Source organism: Culex quinquefasciatus, chromosome 1, assembly GCF_015732765.1.
Source record: "Culex quinquefasciatus strain JHB chromosome 1, VPISU_Cqui_1.0_pri_paternal, whole genome shotgun sequence".
Classification (NCBI taxonomy): Eukaryota; Metazoa; Arthropoda; class Insecta; order Diptera; family Culicidae; genus Culex; species Culex quinquefasciatus.
In genome coordinates this window covers 121262062-121281565 of record NC_051861.1, presented here as the reverse complement: position 1 = coordinate 121281565, position 19504 = coordinate 121262062, and the positions used below count along the sequence as shown (strand labels likewise).

The 19504-nt window shown below is 31.7% G+C and overlaps 1 protein-coding gene across 1 annotated transcript in view; it reads right to left on the bottom strand.

The window, feature by feature from the left end:
* LOC6051581 (neuronal acetylcholine receptor subunit alpha-7) overlaps window positions 1-19504 on the bottom strand; it is a 388913-nt gene that overhangs the window by 74174 nt on the left and 295235 nt on the right. The window contains exon 5 of the mRNA XM_038249413.1: window positions 12781-12961. Coding sequence (XP_038105341.1) covers window positions 12781-12961 — 181 coding nt within the window. The remainder of the gene's footprint in view (window positions 1-12780; window positions 12962-19504) is intronic.

Genomic DNA, 19504 nt, shown 5'->3' with positions numbered 1-19504 from the left:
CGTTTCCCGTATTCGGTTATTGAAAATTTTGACGTTAGGATTAGTTTGAAAAAAAAAAAAAACAGTTTCAGTAAATGATTTTTGTATTTTTTTTAGGTGAGTTGCTCCATCCTGCATTTTTCGTGAGTCTTTTTGTAACATCTTTGGCTATTTTCACAAAAATTTTAAACGAAAAAAAAATCCTGGGCTCCCCCTCAAATTAGACTTTTAAACTTAAAAATCAGATAATCTCATAAAAGTGGCATTTTTTTTTCATTCAGTGTATTTTTTTTTGGAAAGCCCGTCAATTTTCCTACAAGTTTGTGTTTAACCACTTTTTGATACGATGCAACGGTTTCGAGTAACAGAAATATTTAAATTCCGAACTACAAAAATATTTAAAACACTTACGCCTTTCTCAAATGTCATTATCGAGTAAAACTGGCTCCATATACACAAAAATGGCTTACATAAGCGTAGGATAACATGTCTTCAAAGTTACATTGAAATCGGAGAGGGTCGTGAAAAAAGTACCAAGAAAAATCCTGTTTTGGGCTGGAATTGCTCTATGTGTTTTAGAAACATAATTTGAAAAAATCTCCAAATTAAAGGATTCAGTTTAAAATGTAATATGAATCGTTTATAAACAACACTAGTTTTAACGAATTTCGTGCAAAATTTTGTCTTTTTAACAATTTTACTTTGAAATGTTTATGAGCAGTTCTCTCAGATTCGGTAATTCGATTTTTTTTTGTATTTTTTAATCCGACTGAAACTTTTTTGGTGCCTTCGGTATGCCCAAAGAAGCCATTTTGCATCATTAGTTTGTTCATATAATTTTCCATACAAATTTGGCAGCTGTCCATTCAAAAATGATGTATGAAAATTCAAAAATCTGTATCTTTTGTAGGAATTTTTTGATCGATTTGGTGTCTTTGGCAAAGTTGTAGGTATGGATATGGACTACACTGAAAAAATGATACACGGTAAAAAAATTTTTGGTGATTTTTTATTTAACTTTTTGTCACTGAAACTTGATTTGCAAAAAAACACTATTTTTTATTTTTTTTATTTTTTGATATGTTTTAGAGGACATCAAATGCCAACTTTTCAGAAATTTCCAGGTTGTGCAAAAAATCTTTGAGCGAGTTATGAATTTTTGAATCAATGCTGTTTTTTTTTCAAAAAATCGAAAAATTGGTCGCAAAAATTTTTCAACTTCATTTTTCGATGTAAAATCAAATTTGCAATCAAAAAGTACTTTAGTGAAATTTTGATAAAGTGCTCCGTTTTCAAGTTAAATCCATATTTAGGTGACTTTTTTGAAAATAGTCGCTGTTTTTCATTTTTTTTAAATTAGTGCACATGTTTGCCCACCTTTGAAAAAAATATGTTTGAAAAGCTGAGAAAATACTCTATATTTTGCTTTTTAGAACTTTGTTGATACGACCCTTAGTTGCTAAGATATTGCCATGCAAAGGTTTAAAAACAGGAAAATTGATGTTTTCTGAGTCCCACCCAAACAACACAACATTTTCTAATGTCGATATCTCAGCAACTAATGGTCGGATTTTCGATGTTAAAATATATAACATTCGTAAAATTTTCCGATCTCTTCGAAAAAAGTATTTTCAAAATTTTCAAACCAAGACTAACATTTTAAAAAGGCGTAATATTGCATGTTTGGCCCTTTTCAAAAAAGTTACCTAAAAATGGATTTTACTTGAAAACGGTGCACTTTATGAAAATTTCACTTGAGTACTATTTGATTGCAAATTTGATTTTTCATCGAAAAATGAAGTTGAAAAATTTTTGCGACCAATTTTTCGATTTTTTGAAAAAATCAGTATTGGTTCAAATATTCTTAACTTGCTCAAAAAATTTTTGCACAACCTGGAAATTTCTGAAAAGTTGGCATTCGTTGTCTTCTAAAACATATCAAAAAATAAAAAAAAATAAAAATAGTGTTTTTTTGCAAATTAAGTTTTAGTGACAAAAAGTTAAATAAAAAATCAACAAAAAAATTTTTACCGTGTATAATTTTTTTCAGTGTAGTCCATATCCATACCTACAACTTTGTCAAAGAAACCAAATCGATGAAAAATTCCTTCAAAAGTTACAGATTTTTGAATTTTCATGCATCATTTTTGTACGGCCAGCTGCCAAATTTGTATGGAAAATTATATGGACAAACTAATGATGCAAAATGGCTTCTTTGGACATACCGAAGGCACCAAAAAAGTTTCAGTCGGATTAAAAAATACAAAAATTAAAATTGAAGAAAAAAGACCGATTTCGTAGAGAATTGCTCATATGCACATTGTTAAAAAGACTGTAAACTTACACACAAAAAAATATTTCCGAATGTTACATCATTCATGATGTAACACTTTTGCACGTCATTAAACATTGAAATTTAAATGCAATTTGATGTAAATTTGCAACAAATTATACGTAAAAACATTATTTTACGTGTGATTCAACCGTTTACGACGAATCTCAACTTTACATCAACTGAGTTTACATGTGTTTCGTATTTTCCGTGTCGAGTAAATTTACATATTTTTTTCTGTGTAGTTAACTAATTACAAACTTTTTTTTTGCTTAAAAACTTTATCAGTAACATTATTGTTGGTACATTTTCCGTATTTTTTTACAAAAAAAAAAAAAAAAAACAATCGGAACATCAAATTTTAGTAAAAGCTTACCCGTGAGAAACAATTCTAAAAATAAATTGAAATCCTATCAATGTCACCCCGGTTTACAGTAATTGATTGAAAATACAAAAACACAAGTTTTGCCACCCCCTGATTTTTTGGGAAATTATGGGACTAAAAATTGAAAAATATTTTTTTCAAAGACATTTCCCAAAATTTTCCCGCAAGAATTTCCCAACCAAAAAGAAAATTATTTCCCAGCGGGAGGACGAAACCCTCCCTTGGCATAAATAATGGTGACCCGTTTGTTTCAATTACAGTTGCCCAGTTTCTTCGTGTGCAATTTGCTGGCTGCTGCTTCTGTTGTGTAATTTTGTCTTCGCCTTAAGAAAGTGGTGCATGTAGCTTTTCTACCCGTCCAAGAGTAGCGTCTCATTTTGCAGCGAGTGACACAAACAAGTGCATTCTGGAATTAATTGAATTTAACGCGCCACATCGCTCGGACAGGAGTTTAATGCTGCTGACAGTGATGAAAGTTTGCTGGAATATTTATTTTAATTATTTTTTAGATCGCAGATAAGCTTTTCAATGATGCGGAAAAGTAATTTACGACCCTTCCAAACCAGCGAAACCTCGTGGAAACATATTTATTTATCGCCAAATCCATTTGTGGTTTAGTCAATACGTGATTCCAAACCGTTTTTTTTTTTTGAGGAAACAAAAAAAACATTTACATTTCCACCCACGCACTCGAAATTTGTTTGACTTTTTCACGCACCGAAATTCTACAAACTCAAACGTGATTTATTATTCCGAGCCCTGTAAGCTTTGCTGGGCTGCAAATTTCGCCCCATAAATTGCTCTCTAATCGATGGTTTGTTGAATTTGGCACGTGTAAGCGCTAAACGAACCCGTTGCTTTGGGAACACTGTCTTTCGCAGCATTCAGCGCTGAAAATGAATTATTGCGTTTGCGGGTTTTGTATGCAAATTTAATGGTTTTTCTTTGTCTGGGCTTTATTTTACAATTATGAAATTCCCTCACGCTAATTATCTCCCACCAACTCGTGCTAATTGAGGAATCCCCCACCAACCTCACAATTTTCGACAGAAATACTGACCAAAAAGTGTTTGCAAATCAATTTGGAATTCAAAACACGACCCACACAAACTCTCTTACCCTCCCATCAATTAACTGTTTCAACAGTTTCGCCTCCCCGAAAAACAACTAAAAATCAACTCGAAAACTTCACTTCATTTAACTGCACTCTCCACAATTAAGGCCGGCGGTCACTGCGTGTAACGCACCGAACGTGATTTTGTGCAACGTGTGCGCCTGAAAGTATGCACCACGCACATTCAAACATCGCGATATCGGGCTTGTTGTGCAAATTGCATGCAAATGGGGGCAAACAAAACAATTAGATGGCTTCCAATGGGCGGGGTGAAAGCGGTTCCCACGGGGGAGTTTAGTACAGGGTGAATGGGGACTATTGGCGGGCTTTGATTGCTGGAACTGGGATTTTTGGACTTGATTTTATTACATTATGTTACATAATAGATGGCACTTGTATAGAGTTAAAGCACGGGTATGAATCTTCAAGCAATTTCAATATGGCGACTTGTATCAGAAGAAAGTGAGGCATTTTCGCTGATTCTCACTGTTCTGTGTTCTGCGTGCACGTCCGCAAACATCGACCACACACATACTAACACAAAGCGCCACCAAGAGGCAAAAGGTGAATACGAAAATTTTTGGCACTTTCGTTAAAAATATGCGGTTTTGCAAAAACAAATAACAAAACCAACTTTTAAGTGTAGTTCAACTGTCAAACTTGTAATTCGTTCCTGATTTATTTGAAAATTTGTTAAAAACAATCAGTTTTTTGCAGCACCCATTTTGGACAAACATTTCTGTTGTCACCTTCTGGTTCCTTGGATTGGCCATGGATAATTTCACAGTGTAATAAACAGGGCAGCTACCACCACGTGGCGCCACTGTTTCGAATGAGAAAATGATACAGGTTTTTCAGACGAGTTTCAATCCCGTGGTTAAAGTCAAATTGACATTTTTTTTGTAGCAGAAATTCTAAATAACCAAGGTTGTAAAACGATAGAATTATCGTTGATAATATTATCGTCGCACGATAACGATTATGGTTATCGTTATCGTTATTCCGATAATTCTATCGTCGATAATTTTATTCAAATTTTATTGACGATAATGGACGATAACTTATATTAAATATATTTCTAAAATTGACAAACACCAACCAAATAATGTTGAATTTTCGAGCTTTCTCTTAGTAAATATTTTTTTGATAATATGGTAAGTTTCAAAGTATAAATACTGAAAAAATCACAAAATACCGTATTTTTTAAGTACTCAAATTTTTATAATTTGCAATATGGGTATCAAACGATTCAAAATTTTCATGTTTTTTAACTGTTATAGAGTTTTTTTGAATCAAATACTAAAATTTTAGCAAAATACCGTAAAATCTTGAATCTTTAAAATAGTCATTTTTTTTTACAATTCGCAATATGGATATCAAACGATTTGAAATTTTGCATGTATTTCCACTGTTTTAGAGTTTTTTGAATTAATTACAATTTTTTTAAATACCGTATTTTTTTGAAGTACTCAAATTTTCACGACTTGCAATATGGGTATCAAACGAAGCAAAATTTTACATGCTTTTTCATTCAAAAAACTCTAAAACAGTTAAAATACATGCAAAATTTCGAATCGTTTGATAACCATATGGTAAATCATAAAAAAATTCGAGAAAATATGGTATTTTGTGAAAATTATAGTATTTTATTCAAAAACCTCTAAAACAGTTAAAACACATTTAAAATTTAAAATCGTTGGATACCCATATTGCGAATTATGACAATTAGAGTATTTTCGAGAAAATATGGTATTTTGTAAACAAAAATTTATTTTATTCAAAAATCTCTAAAATACTTAAAATACATTTTAAATTTCGAATCATTTGACACCCATATTGTGAATTGTAAAAGTTTGAGTATTTTCGAGAAAATACGGTCATTTGTGAATTTCATAAAAAAAAACTCTAAAACTGTAGAAAATGCATGCAAAATTTCGAAACCCTAATTGCGAATTATAATAATTTGAGTATTTTCGAGAAAATACGGTTTTTTGTGAAAATTTGAGTATTTCATTCAAAAAACCCATAACAGTGAAAATACATGCAACATTTCGATTCGTTTGATACCCATATTGCAAATTCTAAAAAAATAGTACTTTAAAAAAATACGGTGTTTTATAACTTTTTTTTAAAGTATTTTTACTTTAAAACTTACTATATTATCAAAAAAAAAATTTACTAAGAGGAATCTTGAAAATTCAACATAATTTGGTTGGTTTTAGTCATTTTTAGAAATATATTAAATATAAGTTATCGTCCGTTATCGCCGAAAGAGAACTTAGAAGTTGGCGAAAAAAACCATTTTATACAAAAACTTCTTTTTAAAATCGCAAATAACTTTTAAAGAGCATCTCCGATCGCTTTGCACTCTTTCACAAAATGATAACAGGTTAATTTTAACACTAGAATTTTTCACACAATTAACATCACCTGCCGGAAAAAAAAATATTGTTTTGTCTAGTATTTTCCAAAGATTATTTTTTTTCTTGTCACCCTACGGTCCATTCTATATTACTTAGGATCTCTCAGCAAAAAAGTTACACACTCAAATATATAAATTAAATTTTTGTTTCTTATTTTTGGATTGTTTTAGATGAAAAATTGCCTTTTTTAATGTAAGATCACATCTGCAATAGGGTGATAAGAAAAATTGAAAATTTTGGAAAATCTTGAGAGATACTTCCTGGTTCGATTCTTTAGGCAAAAATAAATAACTGTGCCAATTTTGAGCCAAATTGGTTAAGGGTGAAGGGTCGCTTTTTATCGTTGAAGTTTGTATGGGAAAAATCGCAAAAATGTATGGGAAAGAGCAAAAATGTTAAAAATGAACCGAAAGGTGGCGATAAATGTGTCGGATCATTGAGATTATTATCTAAAACTTTATGACAAACAACTTTGTCGAAGACCGCAAAACGATCCGAGTTAACCCTGAAGAGTTATTAGCGATTTTAAAAAGTCATTTTTGTATGAAAAGATTTTTTTTCATCAACTTTAACGATCTAAAGCAACCCTTTTTAACCTGAACAAATTTCGCTCAAAAATTTCACAGTTACCTAATATTGCCTAATGAATCGAAGCCGTGCTGTCCATTGTTTATGACTTCACAGCAAAAACATTTACACTCTGAAAAAAATCTACTTTTCACCCAAAATATTAAAATGCACAAGATAACCATTTTAGAAAAAAAAAATCGGACTATTTTAGATGAAAAATTGCATCTTTTTAGCTATGCTTCAAGTTGTTCAAACTTTATCCAGCAGTGTTGTAATTTTTTTCGAAAAAAAAAAATTAAAAAGAACTTTTTTGACGTTATTTTTAAATTTAAAATCAAGTTTGCAAAACAAAATACTCAACATAAAATGTGTTATCGTGCATCATTTTCAAGTTATAGCCATTTGAAGTAATTTGTTGTTGTTTTTTTTTTTGTTAAAAACGTGGCGTTTTTTTATATGTATAAGTCATATACAAGCTTGACCAGCTCTGAAAAAATGTTTTTTGGAAAGGTTAGAAAATTTACTTTGGTTTCGGTTATGAATTAATGAAGCTATTTTTTTGTTGCTTTTTGTGTTTAAAGTCACAATTAGAAATTGACTCCATGGTATTTATAAAAAAATGTATTTTTTAAGGGTTCACAAAATTGAATCAACCCTCCACAGCAATTTTTTTTCAAAAGCGAGTTAGTAATAATAAATAATATTACACACTTTTAACATATTAGGGAAGGGATATTAGTCAAAAACATGGCCAAATTGACTCAAGAATAATTTTTTTTTTGAGCATTGGAAAAGACACAAGTCAAGTTATCAAACCCGAGTTCTAGTTCTAGTTTTGTATCCAATTTTTTAACGTCATATGATATTTATTCTTAAAAATTAACGTCTATTTAATCACAAGATTGTAGTACCGTAAACCGGGGTGACTTTGATAGGATTTCAACTTGTTTTTAGAATATTTTCCAACAGGTAAGGTTTTTCTCAAGATTCTTATTTTTAAAACATGTACTGGGGTAGGCCACACAAAGTCCAAGAACTATTTCGAAAAAAAAGTTTTTTCAATAATGTTTAGAAAAATAGTTACGTTAAAAATTCATAGTTTTAATTCCGGGGTGACTTTGATAGTCATAGTTTTTCTTGTTAAAATCATATTTAAGATGTTCAAACTTTATTTTTACGCTAAATGTACCATCACTAAAGTAGCTAATATAGTTTTTAAGAAAAAAAAACAATGTTTATATTTAGTTAACTAAGGGTTATACCAAACCAAAGGGGTTTTTAGCAAACTACATATAAATTTCAGGTAAAATTGTTAAAAAGTCGGCATTTTGCCTGACATTTGTTTAAACTAGTTTTGTTTATAAAATAATCGTTTTTTATTACATTTTATACTGAATTCGAAGCACGAATCACAAGTTTTCACATTTTACATGAAATTTGTTCAACTGAAATTGCCTATAAATTTGGAGATTTTTTTTAAATTGTGTTTCAAAAACACATATTATTTATTATTTACAAACTTTTTTGACCTTCTCCTAGTGGAAAATTGTCCAAAGAATCTGAAAATTCATTCTGTTTTTCGATCAAAAATCATGTTCATTGAGAAAATCATGACACTTTGAGAAGTTTAAAATAATGACTTTCATCAACATTTTCTAAACTATAGTTAACTAACTTTTTAAACTTGTCAAAATTTTATGAAAAGTTCTTCTTGAGGTACTTTGAACACTTCTCTACCACGGTCAGTATGTTTCTAAATCATTCCTTGCGTAATTTAATTGTACTCTTCATTCTGCGGAAAAATCGCAAACTTATCAAAGTCACCCCGGCTATCAAAGTCACCCCGTTTTACGGTACTTTTAACTCAATTTGATATATTAATATTGAACTAATTTTCACTCAAAATAAATGTCACCGTTTCTGATTTTTTTTCAAGCATTCTTCTAACGTCTGATTCAGACTAGTGCCACTATCCACAACCTGTAAAACAGAACACATTCATCTTTTTCCCCGGCAAATTCACGACCTCGTTTAATCCTCCCGTGCGATTATCCGGAAAACCACCACTCTCATCAATTCCGGACCGATTTGGCCCGTTCCCAGAAGCGCAACAAGACAACGCCATCACGATTCCATCAAACAGTCGTGGCAGAAATAGTGACGGGAACGCACCACTATGAGCCAGCTGGGTAGACAGTAACCGTTTGCTTACCGTACAGGACCATAAAATTGTAACTTTGGTGAGAAGTACCTAAATTTCTTTGTAACAAATAAGTAAATGTTTTCCGAGATTATCAAAAACATTCAAATTATTTTTTTTACCACAACTTTAAAACTGGTAAAAACTGTACAACCCACAGTGCAATAACCATTCACCCAATAGTACTCCAACGGTTGCTGTCTACGTGATCATCAGTCCCATCAAAGCTAATCCAATTCCACTTGACGGGACCTGGTGGTCTGGCCTGGCCGCCACAGGGCATCAACCGGCCTGGAACGAGTCCCCGGCGGGTCCTTGCTTTTATATTTATCGACAATTATTGCTCGGAACACAGTTCGGCGTCGTCGTTTGGGGGTTATCTCTGCGTGGCAGAGGTTGGGTCCTCGGGATGAAACGGTATTTTTTTCCGATGGACGTTCGACAGAACTGTCGATTTTTGTCCTGTTGGGGTTGTGACCGTGTTGGAGAGGAAGTTTTTTTGAGTGGATAATTAAGAGCTAGGAAGAGGGTGTTTTGATGAGCGGATTGGCAAAACAACAAAAAATCTTGACAAAATTTGAGGAGTTATGAGTTAAAGAGTGAATAATTGAAAGAGTCAAGAGTCAAGAGTCAAGAGTCAAGAGTCAAGAGTCAAGAGTCAAGAGTCAAGAGTCAAGAGTCAAGAGTCAAGAGTCAAGAGTCAAGAGTCAAGAGTCAAGAGTCAAGAGTCAAGAGTCAAGAGTCAAGAGTCAAGAGTCAAGAGTCAAGAGTCAAGAGTCAAGAGTCAAGAGTCAAGAGTCAAGAGTCAAGAGTCAAATGACAAAATGACAAAATGACAAAATGACAAAATGACAAAATTGCAAAATGACAAAATGACAAAATGACAAAATGACAAAATGACAAAATGACAAAATGACAATTTGGCAAAATGACAATATGACAAAATGACAAAATGACAAAATGACAAAATGACAAAATGACAAAATGACAAAATGACAAAATGACAAAATGACAAAATGACAAAATGACAAAATGACAAAATGACAAAATGACAAAATGACAAAATGACAAAATGACAAAATGACAAAATGACAAAATGACAAAATGACAAAATGACAAAATGACAAAATGACAAAATGACAAAATGACAAAATGACAAAATGACAAAATGACAAAATGACAAAATGACAAAATGACAAAATGACAAAATGACAAAATGACAAAATGACAAAATGACAAAATGACAAAATGACAAAATGACAAAATGACAAAATGACAAAATGACAAAATGACAAAATGACAAAATGACAAAATGACAAAATGACAAAATGACAAATGACAAATGACAAATAATGAGAATTGAGAATTGAAAACTTTAGAATTAAGAATTTAGAATTTAGAATTTAGAATTTAGAATTGAAAAATGAAAATTGAGAATTGAAAATTAAAAATTGAGAACTGAGAATTGAGCATTGAACATTGAGAATTTTAAATTGAAAATTGAGATTTGAAAATTGAGAATTGAGAATTAAGTACAAAGAATAGAGAATGGAGAATAGAGAATAGAGAATTGAGAATTGAGAATTGAGAATTGAGAATTGAGAATTGAGAATTGAGAATTGAGAATTGAGAATTGAAAATTGAGAATTGAAAATTGAGAATTGAAAATTAAAAATTGAGAACTGAAAATTGAGAATTGAAAATTGAGAATTGAAAATTAAAAATTGAGAACTGACAATTGAGAATTGAACATTGAGAATTTAAAATTGAAAATTGAGATTTGAAAATTGAGAATTGAGAATTGAGTACAAAGAATAGAGAATAGAGAATAGAGAATAGAGAATTGAGAATTGAGAATTGATAGTTGATAATTGAGAATAGAGAATTGAGAATTGAGTATTGAGAATTGAGAATTGAGAATTGAGAAATGAGAGTTGAGAATTGAGAATTGAGAATCGAGAGTTGAGAGTTGAGAATGGAGAATTGAGAATTGAAAATTGAGAATTGAAAATTGATAATTAAAAATTGAGAATTGAAAATTGAGAATTGAAAATTGAAAATTGAAAACTGAGAATTGAGAATTGAACATTGAGAATTTAAAATTGAAAATTGAGATTTGAGAATTGAGAATTGAGAATTGAGTATAGAGAATAGAGAATTGAGAGTTGAGAGTTGAGAATTGAGAATTGAGAATTGAGAATTGAGAATTGAGAATTGAGAATTGAGAATTGAAAATTGAAAATAGAGAATTGAGAATTGAGAATTGAGAATTGAGAATTGAGAATTGAAAATTGAAAATAGAGAATTGAGAATTGAGAATTGAGAATTGAGAATTGAGAATTGAGAATTGAGAATTGAGAATTGAGAATTGAGAATTGAGAAGTGAGAAGTTAGAAGTAAAAATTGAGAAATAAATAGTGAGAAATGAGAAATGAAAGTTGAGAAATGGGCCAAACAATTCAATGCTCTTTCTCCTCTCGATTTTTCTGCCCAAAAAATCAAAGAGACAAGTTGAGTTCAAAACACAAAACGGATCAACCGCAAGCTACATATTGACACAGATTTCAGTGCCGGGACGACAACAACTCTTGCTGAAGGGCTGACCTTTGGCAGCGTCAACATGTAAATTTGAAAACAACCTCGCGGAGACCAACCAGCGTTCGAGGACCAAGTTGAACTATTTTTTGGGAACAGCAAAATTCCGCAAAGAGCGAAACGACAAACATCATCGACCAGACCAGACCTGCAACGAACTGAGGGGGGGATAATCCCGCCGAAATATAAATTATACATTACACGACCGTTGTGGCCAGGCGCAGCGCAAGTTTTCGGATGTCCTGGCCAGGACAGTCTCTGGACGGGGACTGGGACACCGATGCATCGGCGAATGGTCAACATGTTGAGAGGAGGTGCACGGAAAAAAGATTGGAATATTTTAGAAGCTTATTAAGTTTTTTTTTTAAATTTAATAAAAAACACTTGAAAATTCAAAATTGATATTTCCAAAAGTAATTTTTCCGTTTCCAACTTAAAAAAAAATCGCCTTGAAATACGACCAACCTCGGTTGTTATTTCACCGCGGAGATTTTGCAGCTCACAGACGTCAGGAAAAAGCGGAAAATGTAGCAACAACAAATTTCCACCATCGAGGAGGGAAGTAGAGCCCATGATGGGCGATGATCACGCCCGCGCGCCCCATGAATGATGGTGAATTGAGAGGAGTTGAGTTTGAAGCTAGGGGGGAAGAAGTGTTTTTGCCCCCCGATCCCGATGGCCCGAGTTTTATCATTATTGATGTTGGGCGGGATAATCCCGGTGGAAAATAATGCCCAACACCAACACGAATTGATGCTAATCTGGGGTGAATTCGTAGAGGGGAAATGTGGGGAAGGTGTCGGGACAAGCAATTGGTCATAAAATTTAGACAGAAACGCGATTTAGTTGCGCGCGGCAGGGGTGGGAAGGTCTATCGTGCGCTGTAAATGATGTAGTGGCCTAGAAATGGAAGCCAAATTGGCTTGGGCTCGCTGGCTTTAGGCAGTTGAATGGTGGTAGTTATGGGTTTTTGCGGTTTTTTTTTGCCGAGCTATAACATTTGGCGTGGTAAATCAAGATAATAGTTTTGATCACAAATTTAGGGAGTCATTTAGACAGTATAAATGTTAACGATATTTTCAATTGTGTTTTTCTTGCAAAGAAAATTTTATTAAACTCCTTTTAAAAAAATTGGTAATACTGACTGTAATATTTTTACAAAAATTCCTAAAATTCACCCACCTGAAAGCCGTCGTACGTCCACGAGCCGAACTTCATCTCGCAGCGCTGGTCGTCGAACGGGAACCACGTGATGTCGATCTTGCAGGTGGACTTGAAGATGCCGGGCGGAACGTACAGACACGACCCGTTGTTCCGGACGACCACGTTGGTGGGGTACGTCCCGTCGAAGCCCTCGTCCGCACTGGAAGAAAAGGAAGAAGAAGAAATTTTGTTAAAATTTGAACACTTTTTAAGGTGAGGCTATAAAAGTTATTTCACTCTTGAGGGAAACGGCAGAGTTGCCAGACACTAATTGTCGATAATAAAAGGCTAATAGTTCCGTTGGGAGCGATGGAAGCAGGGGCTGGAAAACTTTTTTCCCACCGAAAGTAAAATACACACACAACTTGTGATAGTTGATCGTTGTTCGTTTTTTTTTTGGGAAAACAAGTTCGACAAACTAAAAGAGCCAAGGTTGGTGATAAGTGGGCGGTGTCATAAATATCAGGTCTGGCCCTGTTATGGCATAATAATGTTATTATTACAACTTTTCCCAAAAGACCACAAAAGAAGGAAAAACTTTTAACAGCCCCAAATAATGACAAAACATAGTTTATTGGAACCCCGCTTGGTTGGCAACACTGAAAAGGGGTGAAAACAACATAATTTTGCAGTAAGCGGTTTGAGGGGAAGGGGTGTGTGAAAGTTGAGTTCCTGAGTTCTTTATTGGTTTGACAGTTTGGTTAATTTGGGCACGACATGTGCGGTTTTCAGACTGTGGAGTGCCTTCCCGAAATGGGTGGAGGAATTGTTCTTTGGGGAGAAATTAAGGAATTTTGCGTCTAAAAGTTATAAAATACCTCCATGTTTGCTGTAAATTTTTTTATATAATTATTTCATGTTTATTTATGGTATTGAATGTAAATAATAAAAACAAACAAAAAAAAAAAAACAAAAAAAAAACATAAAAACAAACCTAATTTTGATAATTTTTTTAAGTTTCCTTAATTTTCTAAATTTTTCTGAATTTCTTGATTTTCTTGAATTTCTTGAATTTCGTGAATTTCTTGAATTTCTTGAATTTTTTGAATTTTTTGAATTTCTTGAATTTCTTGAATTTCTTGAATTTCTTGAATTTCTTAAATTTCTTGAATTTCTTGAATTTCTTGAATTTCTTGAATTTCTTGAATTTCTTGGATTTCTTGAATTTCTTGAATTTCTTGAATTTCTTGAATTTCTTGAATTTCTTGAATTTCTTAAATTTCTTGAATTTCTTGAATTTCTTGAATTTCTTGAGATTATTAATATCTAGAATTTCTAGAATTTCAAGAATTTCTAGATTTTCTTCAATTTCTGAAATTTCTAGAATTTCTTGATTTTTTTGAATTTCTCGAATTTCTTGAATTAAATCAATTTTTAAAATTTCATGATTTTGTAAATTTTTACAAATTTTACAATTTTTACAATTTTGACAATTTTGACAATTTTGACAATTTTGACAATTTTGACAATTTTGACAATTTTGACAATTTTGACAATTTTGACAATTTTGACAATTTTGACAATTTTGACAAATTTGACAAATTTGACAAATTTGACAATTTTAACAATTTTGTCAATTTTGACAATTTTGTCAATTTTGACAATTTTGACAAAATTGACAATTTTGTCAATTGTGTCAATTTTGTCAATTTTGTCATATTTGTCAATTTTGTCAATTTTGTCAATTTTGTCAATTTTGTCAATTTTGTCGATTTTGTCAATTTTGTCAATTTTGTCAATTTTGTCAATTTTGTCAATTTTGTCAATTTTGTCAATTTTGTCAATTTTGTCAATTATGTCAATTTTGTCAATTTTGTCAATTTTGTCAATTTTGTCAATTTTGTCAATTTTGTCAATTTTGTCAATTTTGTCAATTTTGTCAATTTTGTCAATTTTGTCAATTTTGTCAATTTTGTCAATTTTGTCAATTTTTGTCAATTTTGTCAATTTTTGTCAATTTGGTCAATTTTGTCAATTTTGTCAATTTTGTCAATTTTGTCAATTTTGTCAATTTTGTCAATTTTGTCAATTTTGTCAATTTTGTCAATTTTGTCAATTTTTGTCAATTTTGTCAATTTTGTCAATTTTGTCAATTTTGTCAATTTTGTCAATTTTGTCAATTTTGTCAATTTTGTCAACTTTGTCTATTTTGTCAATTTTGTCAATTTTGTCAATTTTGTCAATTTTGTCAATTTTGTCAATTTTGTCAATTTTGTCAATTTTGTCAATTTGGTCAATTTTGTCAATTTTGTCAATTTTGTCAATTTTGTCAATTTTGTCAATTTGGTCAATTTTGTCAATTTTGTCAATTTGGTCAATTTTGTCAATTTTGTCAATTTTGTCAATTTTGTCAATTTTGTCAATTTTGTCAATTTTGTCAATTTTGTCAATTTTGTCAATTTTGTCAATTTTGTCAATTTTGTCAATTTTGTCAATTTTGTCAATTTTGTCAATTTTGTCAATTTTGTCAATTTTGTCAATTTCGTCAATTTTGTCAATTTTGTCAATTTTGTCAATTTTGTCAATTTTGTCAATTTTGTCAATTTTGTCAATTTTGTCAATTTTGTCAATTTTGTCAATTTTGTCAATTTTGTCAATTTTGTCAATTTTGTCAATTTTGTCAATTTTGTCAATTTTGTCAATTTTGTCAATTTTGTCAATTTTGTCAATTTTGTCAATTTTGTCAATTTTGTCAATTTTGACAATTTTGACAATTTTGACAATTTTGTCAATTTTGTCAATTTTGACAATTTTGACAATTTTGACAATTTTGACAATTTTGACAATTTTGACAATTTTGACAATTTTGACAATTTTGTCAATTTTGTCAATTTTGTCAATTTTGTCAATTTTGTCAATTTTGTCAATTCTGTCAATTTTGTCAATTCTGTCAATTTTGTCAATTTTGACAATTTGACAATTTTGACAATTTTGACAATTTTGACAATTTTGACAATTTTGACAATATTGACAATTTTGACAATTTTGACAATTTTGACAATCTTTACAATTTTGACAATATTGACAATTTTGACAATTTTGACAATTTTGACAATTTTGACAATTTTTACAATTTTTATAATTTTTACAATTTTGACAATTTTGACAATTTTTACAATTTTTACAATTTTTACAATTTTGACAATTTTGACAATTTTGACAATTTTTACAATGTTGACAATTTTGACAATTTTGACAATATTGACAATTTTGACAATTTTGACAATTTTTACAATTTTTACAATTTTTACAATTTTGACAATTTTGACAATTTTTACAATTTTTACAATTTTGACAATTTTGACAATTTTTACAATTTTTACAATTTTACAATTTTTACAATTTTTACAATTTTCACAATTTTGACAATTTTGACAATTTTGTGTGATTTTGTGTGATTTTGTGCGATTTTGTGTGATTTTGTGTGATTATGTGCGATTTTGTGAAGAGTTGTTTTTCGGTTTTGTTTAATCTTTCAATCAACAGTGTTCCCATCTAAGTTTTTTCCGATTTTGTTTCCTTCGCGGTCTACCAACGAGGGTGCCCATCAACTGTCGTAAAAGGTGCAAATCAGCATAAATTTGATACTTGCATGGAGGGGAGCCGGTCTGTTCACGGGGGGCGTTTGACTCGTAAAAAGCCATGACCGCCCTCTGAGAATATCTTTTTTTCAGCGTGTTTTTTTTCTCTGTGTTTGATTCGGAAATGGTTCCTGTCGGAAGTTCTCTGCTTTGTTGTTGATGGGCGGTTTTTCTTGTTTTGTGGGTGGATGTTTTTTTATGTAGAGAATAGGGATGTTCACTTTTTCAATTTATTTTAATTTTTTTAAATTCATTTTTAATAACTTTAATTTGACAATATCTTGAAATTTTCAATTTGTTAATTATTTTGACCACAAAAATCAAACATTTTCCTACTGTGCCCACATGTTTGCGTCGACGGGGCATCGAAATTGAAATTTTATCGTTCCGGTGCCAGAATGGTAATGATGACAGGAAAAACAAGCTTTTACGTTTGGTGACACTCACAAAAAAAGAGATACCACCCATATTCTGAAACATATACTTTCCGGACTCACTTTTTATTACATCTGTGGGGTCCACCTACTGTGACAAAAACGGGGGGCGGTTTTCCGTGAGAATTTATGTACATTTTTGATGGGCTGTGATGGAACCTGGGGTTTTTTCCTCCACCCACAAATCAAGGCAGAGATAGCGAGTGCGATATGAGTGCCATCAAAACGCATTTCCAGTCAGTTGGAGTACCTATTAAAGGCACGGGGCTAATTGAATTGACCTACCCCTCGTCCCAAGGGGGGGTCACTTTCGAACTAAATGGTTGTGGTGATTTTTACGATGGGGCAAATTATTAGCCATTGAAAAGGTTTTGAGGTTATAAATCGTGGTTTGGCGATATGATGGTGTTGCTTTTTTTGCGGCATAAATAATTATGATGGTCATAAATCATTAGTAACTGTTTAAAAATCAATTTGCAATTTTATGATGTGGTTATGGAAATTGAAAAAAAAAACCTATAAACTTAATAACTGGCATTAAATGTTGAAAAAATGATATTAAACTGCAAAAACATGAACAACATTTCAAGCCCCGACTAGCTTCATGGGTCAACTTAGCTTCTAATTACTTCCAATCAAATTATCGCACCAACTGGCAATTTCAATTACACCAACTTTGTGGTTTGTCCCCCTCTAGGGAACCATCAAACCACAGAAACCACCCAATCAACCCTAATTAATGAGATTTTTATCACCTCCCACTAACATACACACACACACCACGAAAAGCACGCAAATCAATCAAAACGTCGACCCTTAACTCCGTTGACTTGCACCTTAACGACCCCTTCCTATTGGTGAACCTGTCAACAACAGCCGTGCAGTGCAGTGCTGCCATCTTTCAAGAAAAAAACCCTGTCAACCTTGAGATCAATTTGTCGATTTCTGGGAAAGTCTGTCTGTCAGCGTGTCTGTCTAACACGTGGTTGAAAGACACGTGGTCGGAAAAGGTGAGGAATTTCACCTTTAGACTTTTTCCCCTCGTTCTTTTGACGGAAAGATGGGGGAAAAGTCTTGTTTGAGCATGTGTCGAAAGGAGAATTGTTTTCCCACGTGAGGGGGAGGGGGTTTGGGGGAGTCCTTCTCGACGCTTTCTTTCTGAATGTTCCCACGGTCGTCAATGATTGTGACGGAGGTTTTGTGTTAACATTATTTGATGATGGGACGAATTTTATTGCTGTATTTTTACGCTTTATACACAGTAAAAATGTGGGAACAAACAAATATTAGTGAAAAACCCCAATAAATCATCGTTTTTTAGGATTATTAGTTTTTTTTAACATTTTTCCTTCAAATTTCATACCTTAAATTGACCACCAATGAAAAAGTTTTCTTTTTAAAATATTGAAGAACTTCCTCTTACTTTGATTCGGTACGAAGAGTGAACTTAAGGTTTAAAACATTCATCCACTGAGAGAGAAAAAAAACAGTAATTGAATTTTGCTGAGTGTTAACAAATTTGCCTTCAATATTCAGATAATAATTTCCAATCCCTACATTTGAATGGTCCTCAAATGTGAAATTTTGGTGAAAAGAGTAAACATTTAAAACTTTACCTTTTATGATGTTTTTTTTAATCGTGTTTCTTTTTAATTTGACATCACTTCCAACATAATTTTATATTAGACACATGAAACGTTCATTTTATACAACAGTGTTGCCAATATTTCTAAACAAAAAAAGATATAATTTATTTTCTAAACAAAACAAGGAATAAATTGTTTAATGTGCAATTCTATAAAATTGTTTGGAGATATTTCTGATGATTGCTCAAATCAGGAATTTTTCTGGTACTTTTGTAACCGACCTTCTCAGATTTCAATGAAACTTTGTAGACATGTTATCCTAGGCATTTATAAGCCATTTTTGTGTATATGGAGCCAATCGTACTCGTCAATTACATTTGAGAAAGGCGTAAGTTTTTAAAATATTTTTGTATTTTGCAATTCAAAAATAATTGTATCTCAAAGCCATTGCATCGTATCAAAAAATGGTTTAAAACAAACTTGTAGAAAATTGGACGGGCTTTCTGAAAAAAAAAATTACACTGATAGAAAAATACACGTCACTTCTATGAAATTTTTCAATTTAAAAGTTTAAAAGTTAAATTTTAAGCGTGACATCACCACATAATATTTTACAAAAAGACTCACGAAAAAATCTCCTAAAAAAATGAATTGAAACTGTTTATTTTGAAAAGTGGTCTAAACGTCAAAACTTTCAAAAACCGATAGTGGGATTCGATTTTCCAGAAAATGTTACATAAAAATCTCCATGTTGACCATTGTCCTAAATCCAAATATTTTTACCGGAAAGCTGGTCCAATTTCCCACAAGTTTGCCTTTCACAGCTTTTCAATTGGATGTATGGGCTTACAGATACACAGGAAAAAAATGTGTATTTTAGGAAGGTGTAATTTTTGAAGGTTAAAAAGTACTTCTTTTATGGTGTCATTTTACCTCAATTTAGGCTGAAAAAGTGAAATTACAACAGAATAGTGGTAAAATTACACATTTTCAGAGGTAAAATTACATTAAATTAATTATATTACTCATGCATGAAAATAAAATATTTTTTTCAGTGTGGTAGAAAGATTAGGCCCCTTCATTTAAAATTTGTATGAAAACG